Source organism: Vulpes vulpes, chromosome 9, assembly GCF_048418805.1.
Source record: "Vulpes vulpes isolate BD-2025 chromosome 9, VulVul3, whole genome shotgun sequence".
Lineage (NCBI taxonomy): Eukaryota > Metazoa > Chordata > Mammalia > Carnivora > Canidae > Vulpes > Vulpes vulpes.
In genome coordinates, this window is record NC_132788.1 from 3,029,525 (window position 1) to 3,051,593 (window position 22,069).

The window sequence follows — 22,069 nt, forward strand, 5'->3', positions numbered from 1 at the left end:
CCATTCGCGATAAAAAAAAAAAAGAAGTCCATTGACACATCGAGTCTTTTGAAACGGTATTTGGCTGAGTCCCTTCAACAACTGTTTAGAAAACGTTGCAGAAGATGTCAGGACGGAAAGATTCGAGGATCCCAGAAACCATCACCTTCATTTTCATCCACTCCACCCGCTGACCAGGCGGCCTCAGATCTGGGGCTCTTGCTCCTTTGAAAGCAGCCCCCCGGGAGGCCCTGCTCTAGGCCCTGGGGGGTGGGAGGGGGAGGCAAATTCAATTCTCCCACAAGAAAGGGGCAAGAGGAGGCAGGTCTGTGACGAGGTGGCTGTGGAGGGACCCAGGGACTCCTTCCTCAGAATGCGGGATGTCAGAGGCCCCTCTGGTCCCCAGGAGGCTTCGAAGAAGAGCCTTCAAGACAGGAAAGTCAGTCCAGAGGGACGGGGAGGTCCCGAGCTCAAGCAGGGCCAGGGCTGGAGGCGGGCTGGACCTAGGACCCCCGACTGGAGCCCGTGTCCCTGACGCAGCTCGCAGCAGCCGGTGAGAGCCCCTCCCTGGGATACCTCGTTACGGACCCTGAGAAGGAGCAGGGGCGCTGAACCGGGTCCATGCGGGACCCCAGTCAGACTCGGGGGCTCTGGGGCAGACGCAAGGCACCCAGAGTCCCGCCACGTGCTGGCAGGAGGAGCCCCCTGGGTGCGCCCCTCGCTTAGGCGGCACCGGGAGCGAAGCACCAACAAGAGGCCTCCCCAGAAGCCGCAGCAGGACCCCCTCCGCTCCCCTCGAGGGCCTGCACTGGGCACTCCCACTGTCGCCTTGGAGAAGCAGGGGAACTCCTGGCCGGAGAGCAGCCCCTCTGCTCACCCTCGGTCCCCTCAACCCCCACACAGGCAGCGCCCCCTCTCCTGGCCCCGCCCCGCCTCCTCCCTTCCCGGGGCCGGGGGACGTGCAGCCTGAGGCCCAGAGACGGGCCGCTGCCGGCCGTGGTCACACAGCTGTGGGCCAGGCAGGCCCAGGGGCCCGGGCCGACGCACCCCGGGACCTTGGCTGTGTGCTGCAAGTCCTTCAGGAGCCCCAAGGGGACACACACCGGGGACAGTCACCATTGGAGAGCGCAGGGTCCTGCAGCGCTCGGCCCGGCCCCTGGGCTCCCGCCCGACGTCAAAGGGCCTGGGCCGGAGCCCGAGCCTCGCTGCGCGGTGAGCGCGGTGGCTGTGGGCACCCGGGCGGCTTCCCTGGCGTCCCCGGGGGCCGGGCCCAGCCCGACCAGACACAGGTCGGGGCGCAGCTGGGCCCCCGCTCAGTGCTCCTGGGCCGGGCCGAAGGGCTGCGTCCACCTGGACACGTCCAGGAAGACGGTGCAGGCCCCGTGGTAGAGCCAGAGGCGTGGCAGGGAGCCGTGGCGGGTCCAGGCGTCGCGCCCGGGGTCGTAGGCTTCCATCTCCACGTGGTAGTCGCCGTCCATGCCCTGCCAGCGGCCGCCCGTCACGTACAGCGCGTCGCCCAGCGGCACCAGCGCGCCGTTCTCGTGCAGGCTGTGCAGCGACTGCACCTGCGGGTGGGCCATGGTCAGGGCCCGTGGGGGGGGCTCGGGGGGGGCATGGGGACGCCCTGCGGGGACACGGGGACGCCGGGACTCCTGCCACCTGGGAGCTCAGCCAGGCTCCCTGTGCCTGCCCCACTAGTGGGGACAGCCCGCTGCGCTCCTCTCCGGCCCACAACCCCAGGACGCTGTTCCAGGCCCCGTGGTCTCTTAGGCCCCAGTTCACTGGTGGGGGAAGCCGGGGTGTCAGGCGGGGTGGGGGGGACATGGAAGACTGAGCCTGGAGCTGCGTCCCCGGGCGAGTTCTGGGCCGGGCCTCTCTGGGACGGGACAGGTGTGGCCACAGCTCTGACCCCAACACACACACACGAGGGGCCGCTGGGGCCCTGGGACCCTCACTTGGCCCTGTACCTCTTACCTCAGCCCTGGCCTCAGAGGTGCCCTGGGCGGGGCCTGTGAGGTGAGAGCCAGAGGCCAGACAGGTGTGGGCCCTCCTGGAAGAGCCCAGTGTGCGCGGGAAGGAGGAGGCCCGGCGGTGGCCTCCACGTGAGGACGCTAACGGGCAGCCCACCCCCTGCCAGGCCTGTGGAGGGCAAAGCGGAGCCCTTCGTGGCTGCGATGCCCCCTGGAGCAGCGGCGTGGGCCCTGCAGAGGCCTGGCCATGGCCCAGCTGGGAGGGCCCAGAAAGAAAGAAAGTGCCCGCCTGGCAGGGGCCACCCTGCACCTGTTTTGTCCCTGTGATGGGGGCCTCCGGGCAGCTGAGTGCTGACGCCCGGGGACAGCTGCAGGCAGCAGGGTGGCAGGGGCCCTGCTCTGGGCCAGCCGGCCAGGGCCACCTCCTCAGGCCTCTAGGAATTGGAAATCTTAAGGCAGGTAGGGTGGGCCCGGGGTGTCGGGCTAGTGCTGAGGCCACCGCCATGGGCTCTGGACACCATCCGTCCTCTCCCTGCATGGCCACCCCATGGGGCCCGGCCAACCAGGACAGAAGGGCCTTCTCAGCCACAGCTGTCCCCGAAGCACCCCTGGCTCAGCCTGGGTTTGCTCCCAGAGAACAGCCCACCCCTGGGGTGCTGGGGACAGAGCACCCCTGGGGACCAGGAGCCCTCGGTCCTTGGCTCTCCTGTCCTCACAGGGGCTCAGCCCGGGCCCTGGGCCTCAGCAAGCCCTTCACTGTCAGCTCCCGTGGTGACACCCCCAGCCCCCAGCGTCCCCAGGGCCTCTCTGCTCTGCAGTGACAGGAGTCCTGGGCGGGAGGTGGTGTAGCCCTGGGAGGCGAGCCTGACACCCACCTTCTGCCACAGGTTGGCCCCGGGGTCATACACGTAGACCTTCTTGGTGTTATCGCCAACCAGGTAGAGTGCTCCCTGCAGCGCGGCGCAGCGCGGCGACGACAGGTACTTGGGGAGGAAGGGCGAGGCGATCACGCTCCATGCATCTGTGGGGACACGGCACGGGGCCCACCTTCACCAGGGGGCTTGGACAGCTCAGGTGGCTACGGGCCCCACCGGCCCTGGGGACCCTTATGCCCACCCTGCAAAATGGGTTCTATAGTCATGTCCCCCATCCCAGGGATGAGGGGGTGAGGGGCAGGGCCAGGCCACTGAGCCACAGAGCCCAGCCGAGCTCTACCCGGGCCCCGGGGCCCAGAGCCCAGGCGGGCGCCCACCAAGACTTGCAGGTCGGGCCACTGCTCCCGGCCTGTGGGGCCAGTTCCAGGCAGACGCAGCAGCCAGGTGGCATTCAGGACCTGAGATGGGCTCCCCGTCACCTGCCCTGGGAACTCTGCCTCCCGGCCCACACCTCGAGGCTGGGGGGGGGGCCGTGGCTCTGTGCCTGTGACCCACCCCCTGGGTCCCTGCCCCTGGGCTCCCGCCTCCCTCCCCTGCCTCATCCGCTCTGATGGGGCTGCAGCCATCTGCAAGAGGCCTGTGACTGGCGGCTCCCTGCACCCCCGGGCCCACCCATCCCCGGGGCCCCCACCCGCCTGCCTGCTGAGTGGGACTGTGGCCTGCAAGGAGGGGTCGGGTGGGGGCCCGCGGCTCCCTGCCTGCATCCCCTGCCGCTCGACCCCAAGCCATGGTAGCAGGGGCTGGTGGCCCTGCCTGTCCGTGCCCCGGGGCCCATGTCCCCCACCTGTGACAGGGTTGTAGCATTGCAGGGCCAGCGCGTTGTACTTGCAGGCGCTGGAGCCCACCAGGTACAGCCTGGCCCGGCAGCTGGCCGCAGAGAAGTTGCTGACATACTTGAGGGCAGGGCTGGCGGGCGTCCAGGTGTCTGTGTAGGGGTCGTAGGTCTCCACCTCCACCACGTCCAGAGTGGTGCCTGCGGGGTTGGGGGGTCAGGGCTGCGAGGGGCCGGGGGGGATGCTGGAGGTTGGGCTCAGGCCCCCGGGTGTCCTCTCCCGCTCTCGGGGCGGGCTCGGCAGCCATCGCGGGGGACGGGGCTGGCCGGGACAGGTGGGGCTCTTGGCAGTGGCCTCAAGGCCGGTCCGTCACCCACAGAGGCCTCGGCAAGCGCTTGCTCAGCCGATCCTCTTGTTTTTCAGTATTTATCTAACTGGAAGGGTCCCCGGGGTGACTCCTAGCCACGGCTCTGGGACGCAAGAGGGGACAAGGTGGGCCTCTGTGCTCAGGCCGGGGGTGCGACGGGAGAGGGGGGACAGCGGCGGGGGGCGTTGTGGGTCTCTTGCCCCCAGGGGCTTCACAGAGGGGGTGACCCTGAGCAGAAGGTTCTGGGGATGGGGGTGCTCGTCTCTGCCAGCAGCTCAAGGCTGCAGTGCGCCCCACCATCGCTCTGTTTCCAGGATCCACGCTGGAGCTGGCTCTGGGGGCTCAAGCCTGAGCCTCCCTCCGGGAAGCCCAGGTCTCAGGGGGCACAGCCCGGCTTACCGCCGACGGCAAGCTCCCGAAGGCAGCATGGGGAGCCGTGCCTCTGCGGCCCCGGAGGTCAGCGGGGCTCCCTGGTCCCCGGCGAGGCCATGGGCTGGGGAGGCTCCCAGGGGCTCCGGGAGCAGGAGGCCGCCGGTGCAGGCGGGGGAGGCCTTACCTCCGATGGCATAGATCTCCCCGTTGAGTGCGGCGCTGGCGTGGTTGGTGCGGGCCTTCAGCATGGGGGCCACCGGCTTCCAGGCGGCCTCCTTCAGGGGGAAGCACCAGGCCTGGGTGGTTGACCAGCTGTCCGTCTTGCTGCCCCGGGAGCCCCCTGGAGAGAGAGTCTGTGACCTCAGTGCCCCCCAGCCCGGGGCTCTCCAGGCTCATCCTGCTGCCTCCCCCCCTGCTGGGTCCCCACGGTGCCAGACTCTGGGCCGGGGCGGGGTGGGGGGCTGTAGGTGGCACAGGGCAGCTGTGTGACCTGGACGGTCCCTCCCTGCCCTGTAAGCAAGGAGGACGGGATCGGCGGTTCCAGATCTTCATCAGCGGCCGCTCTTTCCCCAACCAGACTTTCTACGGGCCCCCGAGCTCCAAGATACACTAGAGCAGAGGGAGCTCCCCCTGGGGGGCCCCGGGTGCAGGGGCGAGCCAGTCCACCCTGGCTTCACGCGCCACACAGAACGGGGGACGGTCCCCTGTGCCCACGTGTGCACCCGTGGATTTTAACTGTCCTCGTTTGCACATCACAGAAAGTGTGGAAGGTTCCTGATGGAGCGGAAGGGGTGAGCGGAGTCTCGGGGTTCACGCTGGTCAGCTGCCCGACCGAGCCGCCGCCTGCGCACCTGTGACGTAGACGGTGTTGTTGAGCGCCGCCAGGGAGAAGCCCCACTTGTGGTAGTCGGGGAAGTCGGGGAGCGCCATCCACCTCTCTGGCCGGAAGAGACGGGCAGAGGGGTCAGGGTGGCTGAGCTTGCTGCCGGGGCGTCCCCTGGCCACCCCCACCCCCAGCGCCTCTTGGCGCCTCTTCCCGCTCGGTGGGAGCAGGGCTGTTCCCTCCCCCGGGGAGGGCCGAGGAGCGGGCTCGGCCGGCTGCAGGGTGGTGGGGGGACACCCTGGCTGCTCCACAAGCCCCCACCAGGCCTGGTGCGGCCTCCCGGCGCCCCCCACCCCACGCCGCCCCCGGAGCCCGGCACCCAGACTGGACACAGGACTGCACCCGGGCTGTGCGGGGAGACTGCCCTGGCTCCGGGGTCCGGGTCTCGCTCTGACCTGCAGGCGACCTCACTGACCCCCTGGGTTGGGTCCCACCGGCCAGACGGGGTAGCGGGTCAAAGGGCCTGACCTCTGGTCACTAGTGGGTTAGAACACGGCCACCATTCGTTCATTCACTTCCCCACTCATCGTTCATTCCTTCGCCCTGAGCACCCTCTGTGCTGTGTGCCGGTGGGGGTGCCGGGGTCACCCAGGGTGCCGGGGGCCTTGCAGCACACACGGCGAGTCCAGACCCCAGCCCTCGCGTGCCGCTGTGTGGGCCCGGGGAACCCAGAGCCTCCGCCCGGTCCTCTGTGCAGGGGGTGGTTCCCACCTCACCGGGAGGCGGGGGGAGCAGAGAAGAGGACCTGGTCCGTCAAGGTCCCTGAGGACTACTGTCACTACGGCCACGGGCAGGGTCACATACCCATGTCGGGCTCAGCTTCAAGAAAGAGCTACGTGAGCCTAAGCTGAGACGAGAGATGAGCAAATGCTTTTCCGACGAAACGGCCGCGTTTTGGGCGCTCAGGTCAGGCCTGAGGAAGACCCGGCGTGGGGCGGTCCCCTGGGAAGCGGCCGTGGACTGTTTACGACCATCTTAGGACGTGCAGATCTCCAGGCCTTGCTGGGCACCTGTCCTCTGGGCAGGGACTGCATGTCCCCCTGACTCATGTGTGTGTCACCCCAGGGTGAGGCCTGCGCGGCCGTCACCAGGCCTTTGCCTGTCAGTGTGCCCCCTGCCGTCCTCCCCTCGGGCTTGGAGGGACAGCTGCTCCCGGGTCGAGCCAGCAGAGCTCATCTCCTGACGTCAGCGCCCAAATCCCCTCGTCAGCCCCTGACCTGGGACAGCCGGCCTCACGCGTCCTGGAACCCGCCAGCCGCTGACGCCACGGGGGTGGCTGGTGACCGGCCCGGTGGCCCCGGGGCACCAGCAGAGGCTCATCAGAGCTCCCAGAGGAGCTGCCAAGGGCTGACGTGGCCCCTCCAGAGACTCGGCTACCCTCCTACCCCCCCTTACCCGGGTGACCTGGGGTGGGGCCCCAGTGCCTGTGGGGTCCTCATTCCAGCCACGCCAGGAGCCCGTTCCACAGCGAGGACGACCTGCTGGAAGGCCGCGGCTGGGGGCTGTTGGAGCTGACCTCGTGCCCGGGTTCCTACCCTGCGGCCCACCTGCAGCCCCGCTGCCTGTCGTCCCTGGGGTCAGGGTTCCTGGGCACCCAGGGCGCTTTGGGCAGCAGACCCTCCAGGGCCCAGGAGGCCGAAGCTGGGGCCTTGGCCGGAGGGTGAGGGGCCCACAGAGCCCCGCTGCCCACCTCCCCTCCCCGTGACGGCCTGCTCTCTGTGCCCGTCACTCCCTCCCCCTGCACAGGGGACAGGGGTGGCTCACGCGGGGCCGCGGGGACAGCGTGAGGGGTACTCACTGGCCTTGGTGTTGTAGAAGGCGAAGTTCCTGGGGTGAGGGGTGGGCTCCTCGGCACCCTCCTCGTCCTCCTCCAGCGCCCGCCCGCCCATCACCACCAGGACCTCGTCCAGCTTCTGCGGGAGGGCCAGCAGCGCCTGGGGGGCGGGGGCAGGAAAGCGGGGTTAGGGCGCAGGTGACTGCATCCCCCTGTGAGGGGCCCTCGGTGCTCCCAGGCCTCGGGGGCATTTTCTAAGGCAGGACTTCTGGGGGCAGCTGTGTTGGTGCACACGCGTGGGGCGGTGGGAGCGTCTGTGCCCGTGTGTGTGTGTGAGCACATGTGTGTGAGCACCGTGGGGCTGGGGATGGTGGCAAATGCTCAGGACCGGGGGAGATGGCGCAGCAGGTGCACGTGTGCCCCGAACCTGAGGGCCACTCCCTCCCAGCAGCCCCCGCAGGCCTGCCAGAGGCGTTCCTGCACCCACCCAGGAGCCAACCCGACTCCGCCCCCGGTGCCTCGCCTGGGCCAGCATGTGGCTGCTGAGCTAGAATGACCCCGGCCGGGCGGGACATGCGGAGGGTTCCCACCGGGTTGGTAAGGAGCCACTGCCCCGAGCTCCCGGGACCCCAGGGCTCCCCCGCGTGCCTGCCCCCCCGCACAAGGTTGGACCTCCCACGGCCGCAACTCCAAGGGGTCCGCCTCGCGGGGACAAGGTCCCAAGCTGGCGCCAGCCCCAGGCCAGCCCCCTGTGCCCCGTGGTGCCTGACAGCAGCACCCGGTAGTACTTTGCCGCCACCCACCCTGAGTCTGGCCTGAGCCACAGCTTTGTCTGCAGACTTGACCCCTGAGGACTCCTCCAGAGCAAGGCCCCGAGCCGGCTGCCCAGCCACAGACGGATTCATTGGCTCTGTCACGCTCGGTCACGTCCAGCGTGTCCAGAGCTGCCCTGCCTGCCAGGCTCGCCGCCAGCAGATAGGAAATTGCACCCCATGAACGTTCAAGCAGCTTCCTAAGGGGCAGGTGGTGGCCCGCTGCCATGCCCATCTGTGCCTCTTCACCTGTGCACAAGCTGTGCCATCTTCCTGGATGGTTTTCCCTCCTGCCAAGCTCCTATTCCTCCTCTGGGGCCAGGCTGAGAAGCCGCCTCCTCCAGAGAGCCCTCCCAGACTGGCCACCCCTCCCGGGATGCCCACAGCCCAGCTCTGGCCTTTCTCATGCTGCCTTCGGTCTGCTCCCAGGTTTGTCCCCAGCGAGCTGTGGGCTCTGACCCGGGGTGGGAACAAGCACTCCTGGGTTCCCCTTCCTCCCACGTCCAGGGTATGGGACACACGGGAGCACAGGGGGTGAATCGCGATGCCCTCACAGGTAATCAGCCCAAGGCAGGTAGAGTTGCAAGGCTCAGGGCCCCTTGGGGCCATGCGCTCTGTCCTCTCCATCTCCGTGCAGGGTGGGGCCTCCGGGGCTCCCCTCCGTGCCCCTCGCTCACCTCATCATGGCCCTGGGACAGGGCCGCCCGGCACACCTCTGACTCCTGGATCAGCGGCTCCGTGGCCAGCAGCTGCTGCACACAGGCTCTGGGCACGGCTTCCAGGCGCACCAGGCTGAGCAGCTCGGGGAGGTGGGCAGCCCGGCCCCGGGGGTCGTGGCGCACCCAGCGCAGCAGGGCCTCCAGCCGGCTCTGCTCCGGCTGCACCTGCAGCAGCTCGCTGGCCAGGCAGGTGGCCAGCCGGTCCTGGGGCAGCTCCAGGAACTCGTCCTCCTGCGCCACGGCCTCAAAGTTCTCCCGCAGGAAGGCCCAGGCCTTGGCAGCCACACCCAGCAGGCCCTGCTGCTCCCCGAACTCGCAGATGCCCAGGCAGTTGGTGGCGTCCAGCTGCTGCTGCAGGTAGCGGCCGCAGACCTTCTGCACGGCCGGGAAGTGGAGGCGTGCGGCCGTGCGCGTCAGGGCCTCCACGTTGCCCTGCGTGATGGTCAGCCGGCCCGTGTACACGAAGTCCACCAGCTGCCCCACCACGGCCGGCTCCACGTCCCGCAGCTCCACGCGCGCCGAGAAACTCTCCGCAAAGTCGCCCGCGAACATGGCGTGGAAGTAGGGGCTGCTCAGCGCCAGGAGGCCGCGGTGGCAGGGCAGCTCGCGGCCACCCACCAGCAGCGTGACGTCGGCCAGCTTGGGCTGAGAGCGCAGCCGCTGCAGGCCGTCCAGCATGTCCTGGGCGTGCGAGGGCAGGTGGAAGTCCAGGTCGTCCACGGTGCGCACCATGGCTGCAGCCGCCGCCGGCGTGGGGCCCTGCCACCCACCTGCACCCCGGTCCTGCGGAGACAGGGGGGAGGGTCAGCGGCGCAGCACATGGCTCATCAGCCCGAGTCGCCCATCCGTCTGGCCGTTTCCATCTTCAGCCAACACGGGCTGAGCATCGTGGATGTGGAAGTGCCTCGCCCGGCACCTCACCTCCCCCGCCCCTGGGCCTGTGCGTTGGCTCCGTGTTAGTCCCGTCTTACAGGAGAACGTTGAGGCTCAGAGAGGGCCAGAGACCTTCCCCTGGCCGGGCAACCGGGGCGGGACAAGGCCAGCTGGACCCCGCCAGGACTCTGGGCGACGCAGGACAGACCCCCTGGAGCATGGGGATCCCTGTGGGCCCCACCTCCAAGTGGCTTCCTCTGCTCCCAGATCTGACCCTGCTGGGGAGGGTGATGAGGGCCTTTGAAAGCTTTCCTGCCCCACCGATCCTCGCTCCCCACAGTTACATGGAGCCTGGGACTGCCGTGACCTTGCCGGGTGACCTTGGTCCCGGTTTCCTCAACTGCAGATCCAGAGGCTGGCGGGGGAGGGGGCCCTGTGGTCACAGCGCTCCCCACGTCTCAAGGGGGACATGTGCTCTCCCCACCGGGCCTGTGCGACAACCCTACAGGCGGGGGCTCCTAGGGTCCACGTAAAGGTGGGAAACACGAGCACAAAAGGCTCAAGTCACTAGTCCAAGGTCACGCAGCGACGGAGTGGGGGAGCCAGGCCCGGGGTCCACGCACTGAACCCCCAGGTTACAGGGTGCAGGTTGGTAAAGGCAGTTGCAATGAAGGGGAACTTTCTGGAGAGCGATTTTGAATCAGTGTTTGTATCATCCGACTCAGCAAATCCACTGCTGGCTTATTTGATTACGTGCATCTTCGTTTCTGTACTCCTGACGTTTCACCCCAAGAAAGCTGCCCCAAATTTCACCCCGTTCTTACAACTGCAAAAAGGCTGCACCCCTGGGAAATGGTCTGTCCACCAGGGGGCGCCTTCCGGGGCCATCAAGGGGAAGAGGGGCCAGCGGGGCCTCCGGGGAGCGAGACACTCGGTGGCATCAGTGTGGTCTAAGTAAGAAAGCCCCGTGAAGTGGAGCTGTGGGTGCCAAGGGGCAGGGAGGGCCCTGCCGAGCCTGGGGCTGAGGCGGGGGTGGGGGCCGGGCCCCTTCCCCTACCCCCCCCCCCACCCGGCGCCCCGCCAGAGCGGGACAGGCCCCAGGAGCCCAGCCAGGACAGGGCAGGTCGGGGCCCCGGGCCTGACCCCCTCCCGGGGAAGGCCGCCGACAGATGAGCCCCCGGCCACCGCGCCCGCGGCGTCACATTCCTGGAGCCCCCTGTGCCAGCTGCTAGAGCCTCGGGGGCCCCTGGGCAGAGTGCCCCCCAGCTGCCTGCAGGGCCTCGGCCCCGCCTGCTGACACTTGTCCCCTGCGGTCCCATTATGGACGGGGCGGGGGCTTCTGGAGGGTCTGAGCCTCGGCCTCGTTCTGGCCCAGGCCGGGAGTGAGCAGGGCCTGAGCAGACGGGACACAACCGGCCTGGAGCCAGCCACAGCCACCAACTGGACGCTGGGGTCCTGGCTGCGGCTGGAGGGGTGGCCTGGCCTCCCCGCGCCCACCTCTCGGGCCAGGACACCGGCGGGAGTGTGCCGGCTGAGCCCGCCCCGCACCCCGAGGGGCCCGGCTTGCCCAGGGCGGGGGCTGTGTCCCCAGCTGTGATCCCTGCACCCCGCGGTGTCCCCCTCCACTGCTCCTGCCCCAATTCCCACCTCCCGTTCCCCGGTGCCCACCCCCCGAGCCCCTGGGACCCTACCTCTCCGTTGGCCCCTGGACCTCTGAGAACTCAGGCCACGGAGGGCCTGCTGGGCTGGCCTGGGCTGGGCTGGGCCCCACGTGGGCACGGACAGAGGGTATTTTTAGCACCGTCTGCACTGGGCGGGAGGGGCTGCGGGGGCGGAGGTGCCGCTCCTCCCAGGCTGTCTGCTCTGAAGGCCCACACTGGCCCCGTCAGGGAGGCCGAGGCCTCCGGGCCCCCAGGGACCAGGGCGGACACCGGGAGGCATTCGGGGGGGCGCCTGTAGAGCCTGAGCTGGAGGCTCGGGGGCACGTGGAGGCCCAGCTCAGGGCCTGGTGTCCTGGCTTCTCTAAGGGTTCTTGACAGGTACCCAAGTGGCCTTCCGTTCACCTGCCAACCGGGGAAAGGTGACTCTCACGGGGAAATGCAGGTTGGTGAGCAAAGGCTTTCGAAACTCGGGGTCCCTGGGGGCGGTGGGGACATCTTTGGTGGTTAAAGCGGCGCCCAGGGAGGTACGGAGGAGGCGTCCCTGAGGGATTCACAGCTGCTGACGGGGACCCTGGATCCGGAGGCTCCGGGTCACACTGCGGCTTTGGCCTTGGGGCAGCCCTGGCGTCACCATTAGTCGTGGGAGCCAAAGGCGGCAAAGAAATGGGGTCATCTAAAAATACGGCCGCGTTGGCCTGCAGCCTTGCTCCCCGCGGCCACAGGGGAAGCCCTCCCACCTGGTGCTCGGCCACTGTGGCACCCAAGGCCCTATGCAACGGTCAGGGCGCAGCTTCCCAGCCAGGGGCCTGCGGGTGCACAGGAGCCCACAGCCCAGGGAGGCCAGGGTGCTGGGATGTGGAGGCTCAGGGAGGCCGAGCCAGGCGCAGGCCTCGGCGGCCCCCGGGGATCGACCCCACGCTGCCCCAGCACAGAGACACCCCGGCGGCTCCCGGGGAGACGGCCCCCCACCTGGCGAAGTTGGCTGATTTCCCCAGGGCATTAGGGTAGCACGACAGTGGCCCCGTCCTGCCAGCGTGGCCCTGAGGAGATGGGTGTGAGCGGGGAGCCTGGGTCCCTGTTCTCACCACGGGCACAGGGCGGCTACAGCTCGGTCTTACACGGATCACCGCCGCCGCCGACTAGCTAATCAACCACCAGTTCGCAAGGTGCTTCCGTTTCTGCTCGCTCATGCTTCCGGAGTCCACGCGCCCTCCCCGGCCTGTCCCGCTGAGTCACAGCCACCCCAACCCTTCCCAGCCTGCCCAGTTCACCCCAGCTCAGCCCAGTTCAGCCCAGTTCATCCTAGCTCAGGCCACTTCATCCTAGCTCAGCCCAGTTCAGTCTAGTTCAGTCCAGTTCAGCCCAGCCTAGTCCAGCCCAGCCCAACTCAGCCCAGTTCATCCCAGTTCATCCCCATTCATCTTAGCTCAGCTCAGTTCAGCCCAGTTCATCCTAGCTCAGCCCAGTTCAGTCTAGTTCAGTCCAGTTCAGCCCAGCCTAGTCCAGCCCAGCCCAACTCAGCCCAGTTCATCCCAGTTCATCCCAGTTCATCCCCGTTCATCTTAGCTCAGCCCAGTTCAGCCCAGTTCATCCTAGCTCAGCCCAGTTCAGCCCGGCCCAGTCCCGGCCCAGCACCGCCGCCCCCGTTTCAGATAGTCCCAGGATCTCCCAGCCTCCAGCATCAGCCTCACGTGGCCGCGGGGGCAAGGGGCTCATGGAGGTCTCCAGCTCCCACTCGGCCAGGACCACGGTGGGGAGGCCCTGGGGGGACCAGAGTCGTCATTCCTGCCCCGCCCCTGTGCTTGTAGCCAGAACATGAAGCGCTAGTGTGTACCCAGCGCAGGCGGGAGGCGAGAGGACAGGGTACTCTGCTGACAGGGACGCGGGAGAGGCCTAGCGCCTCCCATGACTCGTCAGTTTGGGAAACTCAAAACCAGGCGCTCAAAACACATCTTTATCCACAGATAGCTAACGAGTGGTGCAGTTTTTAAAAATACGCTGCTTAGGGACGCCTGGGTGGCTCAGCGGTAGAGCATCTGCCTTTGGCTCAGTGTGTGATCCTGGGTCCCGGGATTGAGTCCCACATCGGGCTCCCCGCATGGAGCCTGCTTCTCCCTCTGCCTGTGTCTCTGCCTCTCTCTCTCTCTCTCTCATGAATAAATAAATAAAATCTTAAAAAAAAATAAACAAAAATACGCTGTTTGTTTCTTTTTATGATGATAAAAATAACATGTTCACTGTGGGGCATTTGGAAAACACAGGAAAAGATGAAGCCGAACACTTCGACCAGGGAAAGACAATCACCGTTAACAGTCTCGCCCATGTCCACGCTAGGGCGGCTGCGGGTGCGCGGGTGCGTCTTATTTTATCGTTCTATGGTACATCTCCAGCGTTCCTGACGCGATCGGTCGTTGAGAATACGATCTTAAATTTCATCATACTGGGGATGTATCACACCTTAAGAATTCGAAGGGACATCCGTCACTTCTATTAATGGACATTCGGGTTGTGTCATTTGGGACTATGATAAATAATCTGGGGCCGCCTCTGTGATTCTTTCCCCGGCACAGATTCAGAGGGTGAAGTCACCAAGTCCAAGTGTGCGCTCGTCCTTGCAGCTCGATGCACCTACCACAGGGTGGCCTAGCACGGAGGACGGGGGTAGCTCCCCCCGCAGGACGGAACACGGTCCCCTGCACCCGTCCTGGCACCGTCGGGCTGGGAGGCCGTCCAGCGCACCTGACCTGCCCCCCCCCTCGTCGTCGTCTGCTTACAATATCTCTTATTCCATCCGGGACTTATTTTGGGCGGGGGCTGCCATGAGGTCATATACCCACCCCCCCCCCGCCAAATAGTTTGCCAGCACTATCGGGAATGTTGCTGAAATTCCTTCTTTCCACCACGGATTTGCGGTGGCACCTCGCTGAGGGCAGTGGTTTCTGTGTGAAGCATCTCAGCTTTCCGGGTTCTGGTGTGTCGGTCGGAGCAACATGTCTTTTGGGGGTCGGAACCACCGTGCTTGCTGGACTTCTGCTCTACAGTTCTGACGTCTCCCTTTCTGAAATGCCTCTCCGTGACTCTTCTACTCCAAGCTTCCCGTGTGCTGTATTAGTTATCTGTCGCTGCGTAACAAGTGAGCCCCAAGTCTAGCGTCTTCAAACAACAAACACTTGTGATCTCGGGCAGTTTCCTGACTCTGGGAGCACTTTCGCAGGTGGTTCTGCCTCGGGATCTGTCCTTAGTGGGCGCCGCGGGGTCGGCGGGAGCACAGTCGTCATCCGAAGGCTGGACTGGGGCAGGAGGCTCACTTCCTCCCCGCACGGGCCTCCCTCGCGGGGCCACTCCCGGCTCAGCCCTGGGCTTTCCCCAGCGGTTAGCGAGCGAGGAGGATGGGAGTCTCCATTGCCTACTTCTGTCGAACGCCGCCGTACGGGGCGGGAGGTGCACACGGGTGTGCTATCAGGACGGGGGCCCTGGGGGCCTTGGCTGTCTTTGTTCACTGTTCCTTGCAAGTGAACTTCGGTGTCATTTAAAAAAAGGAGGAGGAAGAGACTGAGTCTGCACTCGCCCTGTGCAGTGGGAATCGAAGAGCCGCGTCCTTAGCCACGTTTATTTGAGTCATGAGGAAAACGGTGACGTTCCTTCAGCACCTTTGATACCCCTTCGTTTTGTCTGCGTGTGTCCCGCACACATGTACGGGCCAGGGACAGAGACGCGGTCCTTCCCCGGTGCTTTGCCAGCTTGCTGGGGGAGGCTCCTGCGTTTGCCCCATGAACAAGTTCACCTCCCCGTGCCTGGTCCCCTCACCGAAGTCTGCGGCTCTGGGCGCCTCTGAACGGGCTGTGGGGCTTGTGTCAACGGGACGACAGGCCTGCAGGCACCAAACAGGCCCCAGAGCTCAGAGTGTGGCCTTGCTGGGGTCAGCCTCTGACTCCTTCCTGCAGGAACACCTCCTGCCCACAGGTGAGCTGCTAGTGGGCTGGGGGTGGCCAGGACCTGGAACGTCTTAGAGAAACACCCCAGCTTTCCCAGCACCCCCACCCAGATGGGGACAGAGGCCCCGGCTGAGGGACTCGGAATTCCTGGGGCTGCTGCCCAGACACCATGTTTTTGTAAGACTCCTGGGAAGCAGAGTCTGCAGAGGGGCACCTGGGGAGTCACCCCGGGGTGCCCAGCAGAGGTGCCCTCTCCCACCTCCCAGACCTCAAATCTGGGTCTGAGCCACCACCTCACCCCTCTCCTGGCAGCACACCCTGACCCCAAGTCTCCCTGGAACCCAGGATGGTGGGGGGTGCCCCCTGCTGGCCTTGCTCTCCCCCCGCTGCTGGGAGACCCAGGCCCCCAGGCCCTGGAGAGACGTGGCCAAGGCCACAAGGAGTGGGCAGGGACACCCCAAGTCAGCTGCACTGGCCCCGTGCCGGGCTCTCCTGAGCACCCTGGGCCCGCACCACCTCTGACCTGAGTCCGCTGCCCCCCCCGCCCCCCTGTTGCCAGACCCTGGGAACAACATGGTCCTGCAGGTGGCACACGAGGAGCGAAGGAGACCTCGGGGTGTCTGGCACCTTGTGACACCGGCCGGGTCCAGGCAGTGACAGTGCTGGGCAGCCCGGCCCTCATCTGGCTCCGTCAGTCACATTTGGGGGCCAAGAGCCTGGAGGTGGCACCCCGCTCGTTAGAACCTGCTCCCTCTAGGGACAGAGCCCCTCCCGGGGGGCCTTGCACACCTGCTCCGTGGCCCTGGGAGGGGTAGGGCAGCGCTACACCCCTTCCGCAGATGAGGATGTGGCGGCTCTGCGGGGCCAAGGACATGGCCAGGACTGGGGACCAGGTGCCCACCACGCCCAGCAAGCACGATCGTGAAGTCTGGCCGGGACCAGGGGTCTTGAGTAGCCAACTGCCCTCCGGAGGGCACGGCGCCCGGCCTGAGCCGCCCCCCTTCCCGGCCTGGGCAGCCCCAACCCCACAGCCCCACCTTCGCAGCTGGCTGGGAGGGCTCTGTGTGCTCCATCTGACAAGTTGCGTGCCACCCTCCAAGCTCTGCGGGCAGGGAGGGCACTGCAGGGCATCCCTGTCCCAAGGGACCACGGCTGCGGTGAGGGTTTCCCGGGGGAAGATGCTGGAAGCTCCTCCCCACACCCCGCCTGGTGGGGCCACTGCACAGCTCACCTACATCTCTCCCCTGAAGCTCCCTGCTTTCTGCACCAGCCGTCCTTGGGCCCCACGGCCTGGGGGGGGGGCATCCTCTCGGGTCTCGTGGGGGCTGCGGGACAAGCCACATCCCGTGGCCGCCATTCGGGTTTTGTCCCTGTGCTTCTAGCGCCCTGTTCACTCTATGTCTTTTCCTTGGTCCCTCGTGGATGGGGTGGACGACGTCCAGGGGCCACAGTAGGGGCCGTACCTCATCGCCCTCCAACGTCCGCCCCCCCCCCCCCCCCCACGTGCTCTCTGGGTCCAGCAGCTCAGAGGCCCTTCGGCCCCTGCCTCTCTGGGGAGAGCTCCTACGCCCCGTCCCCTGAGCCTGCAGGTGGGGCTCTGGGGGACGGGATAGGAGGCCCGCATGGAGCCTTCCTTTCAGGGCCAGATGCTCTGGAGTGGGAGCAGGACACAGCAGCAGAGCTGACAGCAGGTGACAGCAAGTGGCTGCACTGACTGCAGGTGCGCCAGTGTGGGCCTCGCTGCGGCCCAGAGACTGGGAGGGCCTGGTAGGAAGGCCGCTGCCCATCGAATCCCGATCTCACCAACCCCCAGCTCTCCCACGTCACAGATGGGGACAGACGGGGACAGAGGACTGGGGAGGTGAAGGGACGTGGCCCAAGGTCAGGGGGGTGGAGGAGGCAGACGCAGGCTCTGGTTGTGGGCAGGGGGGCACCAGCGCTGGAGGAACCGCGGGGTGGGAGAGCAGGAGCCCGGGCGCTGGAGGGAGGCCCCCAGGAAGCGGACTAGCACCCCGGTGCTGGGGGACAAGGCGGGGCCCCGGGGCTGGGAGGTGGGTCCTCTAACTCCAGGGCCCCCTGGGGGCAGGCGGGGCCTCCTAGGTTCTGGGTGAGGATTCTGACTCCCAGTCGCCCAGCGGAGGGGCCCGTCGGGGCGGAGCCAGAGGCCGGCGTTTGCACACGGGGCTCACCTGGCCACCAGGTGGGTGACAGAGAGGAAAAGAGCAGAGAAAACCCAAACCACCCCCGTCGCCTTCCCCGAGGCAGCCGCCCGGCTGTCTCACTCTCCAAAGCTGAACATCTCGGCTTCCTTCTCCTTCCAGAAGGCGAAGCTCCGGTCGATGTAGCCGCAGATGTCCTCGCTGTTGAAGCTGCGCCTCTGGCCGCCGGACCCGGGCCTCTGCGCGGAGGGCTCGGGGCTGCCGCTGGCGGCGGCGGGAGGCAGGGGCCCCAGGGGCGTCAGGCCCGACTTGCGGCCGGGCTCGGGGTCCCAGGCGGGACCGCGGCTGGAGCCAAAGAAGCGGGCTTTGATGTCTTCGAAGCCGTCGGTCCAGGCGCGGCGGCCGGTGGCCACCTCGTCGGTCACGGCCTTGTGGAAGGCTCGCACGGACTCCCAGCCGTGGGCGCCCAGGTGCTCGAAGACCTCGAAGCAGAGCAGGTGGCGCATCTTGCGCTCCTCGGCCGGCAGGTCGCACTCCAGGAGCTGGAAGTAGCCGAGCATGAAGAGGTCCAGCGTGAGGCTGCCGTAGGGCACGGGCGCCCCGTCCACGTGCGGCAGGAACTGCTCGGGCGACAGGGGCCCGCGGGGCCGCCGGCTCAGCCGCCGCAGCTGCCGGGCCGGCACGTGGGCCATGATGGCCTTCCAGTTGCCCAGCAGGTGCGCGATGATGCTCCGCTGCTGCCACAGGTGGCCGAGCCGGGGGCCCTCGCCGGGCGGCGGGGAGGAGCCCCCGGGGCCCCCGGCCGCCTCCTGCGCCTGCGGCCTGGCCCGACGGGCGTCCAGGGTCCTGCAGGCCGCCGTCCTGAGGGCCGGCGTGTAGGCCGACTTCTTCCAGTGGCTGAGGAAGAGCATGACGATGCGCTCCTTGCGCAGGTTGGCCAGGTCGGGGCTGGGCACGGCCCCCGCCTCGGACGGGGCCTCCTCGCAGCTGATGCCCGAGTCGCTGGCCTCCTCGGCGTCGCCCGGCCCGGGTGCCGCTGCCGTTGGGCTGCCGCTGCCGCTGGGGGCCGGGGCTGAGGGCCAGCAGCCTCTCGGGCACTGGCCAGGCGGGGTTCCTGCCTCACAGGGGCCTGGGTTTAGGGCGCAGGGCGGGCCGGGAGCTGCCTCGAAGTGGCCGCGCAGTGTCTGCACGGACACCCCGCACTCCTGGATCTCGCGCTGTGCTGCGCTCCGGGGGGCGCTGGCGGGGGCCTCCGTGCGCGCCTCCTGGGGGGCCCGGCCCGCCGGCTTCTCCTCGCTCTGCAGCAGCCCGTTCATGCCCTTCAGCAGCAGAGACATGCTGCGCACCAGCCGGGCGATGTGGCCGCACCAGAAGGGCAGGGGCTGCTCGCCGGGCTGGGCCTCCGAGGCCCCCGGGGGGCCCCTGGGCTCGGGCACTGGGGCGGAGGCCTCCTCACCCTCTGGTCCCGGTCCCCGGGGCAGAAAGTGGCTGTTGACCGTGATGCTGACCAGGGGAGCGGGCAGCAGGGCCTGCAGCTCGGCCACCAAACGGCCCAGCTCGCTCTCATACTCCTGGCAGCGGCGCCGCAGCTGGAGGTCGGCGATCTGCTTCTCCAGGTACACCAGGTCGTCCTCCGTGAGCAGCTCCCCGAAGGGGCCCAGGATGGCCTGGTGGGTCTGCGAGTACCGCCAGGCCGCCTGCTCCGCGGGGCCCACGCTCCTACTGTCACCCTGGGCACAGAGACGTCAGGTCAGAGGGGCTGGGGCCCACGTAGCATCGCCGCAGGGAGAGGGCCCCTGAGGGTGGCCTGGCCGCAGGCGCTCCTGGGGACCCCAGCCCAGCCCCCAAATACCAGCTGGGCCTTGCCTGGACTTACAGTATAAATGAGAAGACTGACCAGCCTCAGTCCCGAGCCTGGGGCTCAGGGCAGCCATTCGCCCTGTGGGGCCCAGTCCTCTCATCCCCCTAGTCTCATGTCCTCACTGTTCAGTCCAAAGGGTCTGTCTCCTCAGAGCCCTCCCAGGCCCTCCCACCAGGCTCCAGAGCCTTCTGTGGTTGGGGAGCAGCCCCCAAATAGGGCAGCCTCTACCACTCTGCTCTGGGGTCTCCTCATGGCTGCCCTGGCTCCAGGATCCAGCCCTGCCCTCCATGTCACGGCCCGGGGGACAGACAGACACAGAGGAACCCTGAGCTGGGCTACTCTGTGCAGGGGCTCTGTGCCAGCCTGATTACAGCTCAGAGCTCTCGGATACAGCTCAGAGCCCCCAGATACAGCTCAGAGCCCCTGGATACAGCTCAGAGCCCCCTGATAGAGCTCAGAGCCCCCGGATACAGCTCAGAGCCCCAGATACAGCTCAGAGCCCCCGGATACAGCTCAGAGCCCCAGATATAGCTCAGAGCCCCAGATAGAGCTCAGAACCCCCGGATACTGCTCAGAGCCCCCTGATAGAGCTCAGAGCCCTCGGATACAGCTCGGAGCCCCCAGATACAGCTCAGAGCCCCAGATACAGCTCAGAGCCCCCGGATACAGCTCAGAGCCCCAGATACAGCTCAGAGCCCCCTGATAGAGCTCAGAGCCCCTGATACAGCTCAGAGCCCCCTGATAGAGCTCAGAGCCCCCGGATACAGCTCAGAGCCCCAGATACAGCTCAGAGCCCCCTGATACAGCTCAGAGCCCCAGATACAGCTCAGAGCCCCCGGATACAGCTCAGAGCCCCAGATACAGCTCAGAGCCCCCGGATACAGCTCAGAGCCCCCTGATAGAGCTCAGAGCCCCCGGATACAGCTCAGAGCCCCAGATACAGCTCAGAGGCCCCGGATACAGCTCAGAGCCCCAGATACAGCTCAGAGCCCCAGATACAGCTCAGAACCCCCGGATACAGCTCAGAGCCCCCTGATAGAGCTCAGAGCCCTCGGATACAGCTCAGAGCCCCCAGATACAGCTCAGAGCCCCAGATACAGCTCAGAGCCCCCGGATACAGCTCAGAGTCCCAGATACAGCTCAGAGCCCCCTGATAGAGCTCAGAGCCCCTGATACAGCTCAGAGCCCCCTGATAGAGCTCAGAGCCCCCGGATACAGCTCAGAGCCCCCTGATAGAGCTCAGAGCCCCCGGATACAGCTCAGAGCCCCAGATACAGCTCAGAGCCCCCTGATACAGCTCAGAGCCCCAGATACAGCTCAGAGCCCCCGGATACAGCTCAGAGCCCCAGATACAGCTCAGAGCCCCCTGATACAGCTCAGAGCCCCAGATACAGCTCAGAGCCCCCGGATACAGCTCAGAGCCCCAGATACAGCTCAGAGCCCCCTGATAGAGCTCAGAGCCCCTGATACAGCTCAGAGCCCCCTGATAGAGCTCAGAGCCCCCGGATACAGCTCAGAGCCCCAGATACAGCTCAGAGCCCCCAGATACAGCTCAGAGCCCCCCGATACAGCTCAGAGCCCCAGATATAGCTCAGAACCCCCTAATTCAGCTCAGAGCCCCCGGATACAGCTTAGACCCCCTGATTACAGCTCAGAGCCCCCTGATACACCTCAGAGCCCCCTGATACAGCTCAGAGCCTCCAGATACACCTCAGAGCCCCCTGATTAGAGCTCAGAGCCCCTGATACAGCTCAGAGCTCCCTGAGGGAGGCCTGGGTCGGCCTGGTGCCGGGCAGTCCTCTGCCCTGATATGTTCTGATCCCTTGGCCCAGCAGGCCCAGGGCCCTGGGCAGAGCCGCAGGGATCCAAAGGCTGGGATCCCACTCCCTCTCGCCGGGTCAGCATTGTCCAACACTCCGGGCTGACAGATGTCGCGTAGCCATCAGTCCCCTGCGGCTACAGAAATGGAATGTGGCTCATGCGACTGAGGAGCCGGAGCCTGACTTTTGTTTCATTTTAATAAATTGAAATGGCCACAGGTGGCTGGCATGCGAGTTGGGACAGGGCCGCTCTAGACCAAGGGTTCTAGAACACACATCATTCAGACGGAATCCCACCCTCTAGGTCCCACGACAGCTATAGGGGGACCTGCTACCACTCAAGTCAAATCACAGCTTCTCTGTTCAGATTCCCAAAGGCTCCCTAGCGGCCCGATGGGGAGCAGTCCTGTAATACCCGCCTGGTCTCTCTCTGACCTCACCTCTGCCCATCGCACCCCGCTCACTCTGCTCTGAGGCACCAGCCTTCTCTGGTCCTCCCTCTGGTGGCCTATTCACGCCTCAGGACCTTTGCACTTGTTCTCTCTGATTGGAATCACTTGCCCCAGGTTCTCACAGGGTCCTCTCTCATTTCTTCCTAGCCTCCCCAGAGAGGCTGCCCCTGAGCACCCACAAGGAACACCCCCTCCTCTTTGTAGGGCTCTGCTTCTCTCCTTGACTCCTGGAATCACCTGCCCCGCCCCCAAGCACCCAGCGCAGCTGCCCAATCACCCTGTCTCTCCTGCTGGAATATACGGGCCGCGCCAGGAGGGCTGGGCCGGTCCCCTTCGCTGTCTGAAACAGGGCCTGGCCCAAGGTAGAGGGGGGATGAAAAGCGTCAGAGAGAAGGACACGTGGCCGTAACACCTGCGCAGGTGAAGAGGCTCCCAGCTCCCTGATCGGGTGCAGCTTCACCGTCTGCCAGAGGAGGAAGCTGGGGCTGCAGAGAGGCACGCAGTGGGCTGCCTGGGTCTCCCCACCTTCCACGTCTACCTGCCCGGACAAAGCCTCCTGCCCGCTGCCACTCTACCCAGGGCCTCGCCCCGCCCCGCCCCCTCTCGCCCCGCCCTTCTGCCGCAGGCCCCGCCCCTATCCCCGCCGGCCACGCCCCTCTTCCGCTCCTCCCCTCCCGCCGGCCCCGCCCCCTCTTCCTCCCCTCCCACTAGCCCCGCCCCATCT

General features: G+C 66.7%; 2 protein-coding genes across 2 annotated transcripts in view; both read right to left on the reverse strand.

Annotated features, from left to right (window-relative positions):
• Nucleotides 1–44: 44 nt before the first annotated feature.
• KLHL30 (kelch like family member 30) lies at nt 45–11,281 on the reverse strand. The gene is made up of 8 exons (XM_025984271.2): nt 11,149–11,281; nt 8,543–9,367; nt 7,078–7,213; nt 5,248–5,334; nt 4,581–4,736; nt 3,669–3,857; nt 2,825–2,970; nt 45–1,544 (listed from the first exon to the last, which is right to left on the reverse strand). The coding sequence occupies exons 2-8, from the start codon at nt 9,314–9,316 to the stop codon at nt 1,293–1,295; spliced, it is 1,740 nt and encodes a 579-aa protein (XP_025840056.1). The 5' UTR covers nt 9,317–9,367; nt 11,149–11,281; the 3' UTR covers nt 45–1,292.
• A 2,038-nt stretch (nt 11,282–13,319) lies between these two features.
• ESPNL (espin like) overlaps nt 13,320–22,069 on the reverse strand; it is a 29,595-nt gene continuing 20,845 nt past the window's right edge. The window contains exon 9 of the mRNA XM_072719037.1: nt 13,320–18,942. Within this exon, the coding sequence (XP_072575138.1) occupies nt 17,332–18,942 (1,611 nt within the window). The 3' untranslated portion in view covers nt 13,320–17,331. The remainder of the gene's footprint in view (nt 18,943–22,069) is intronic.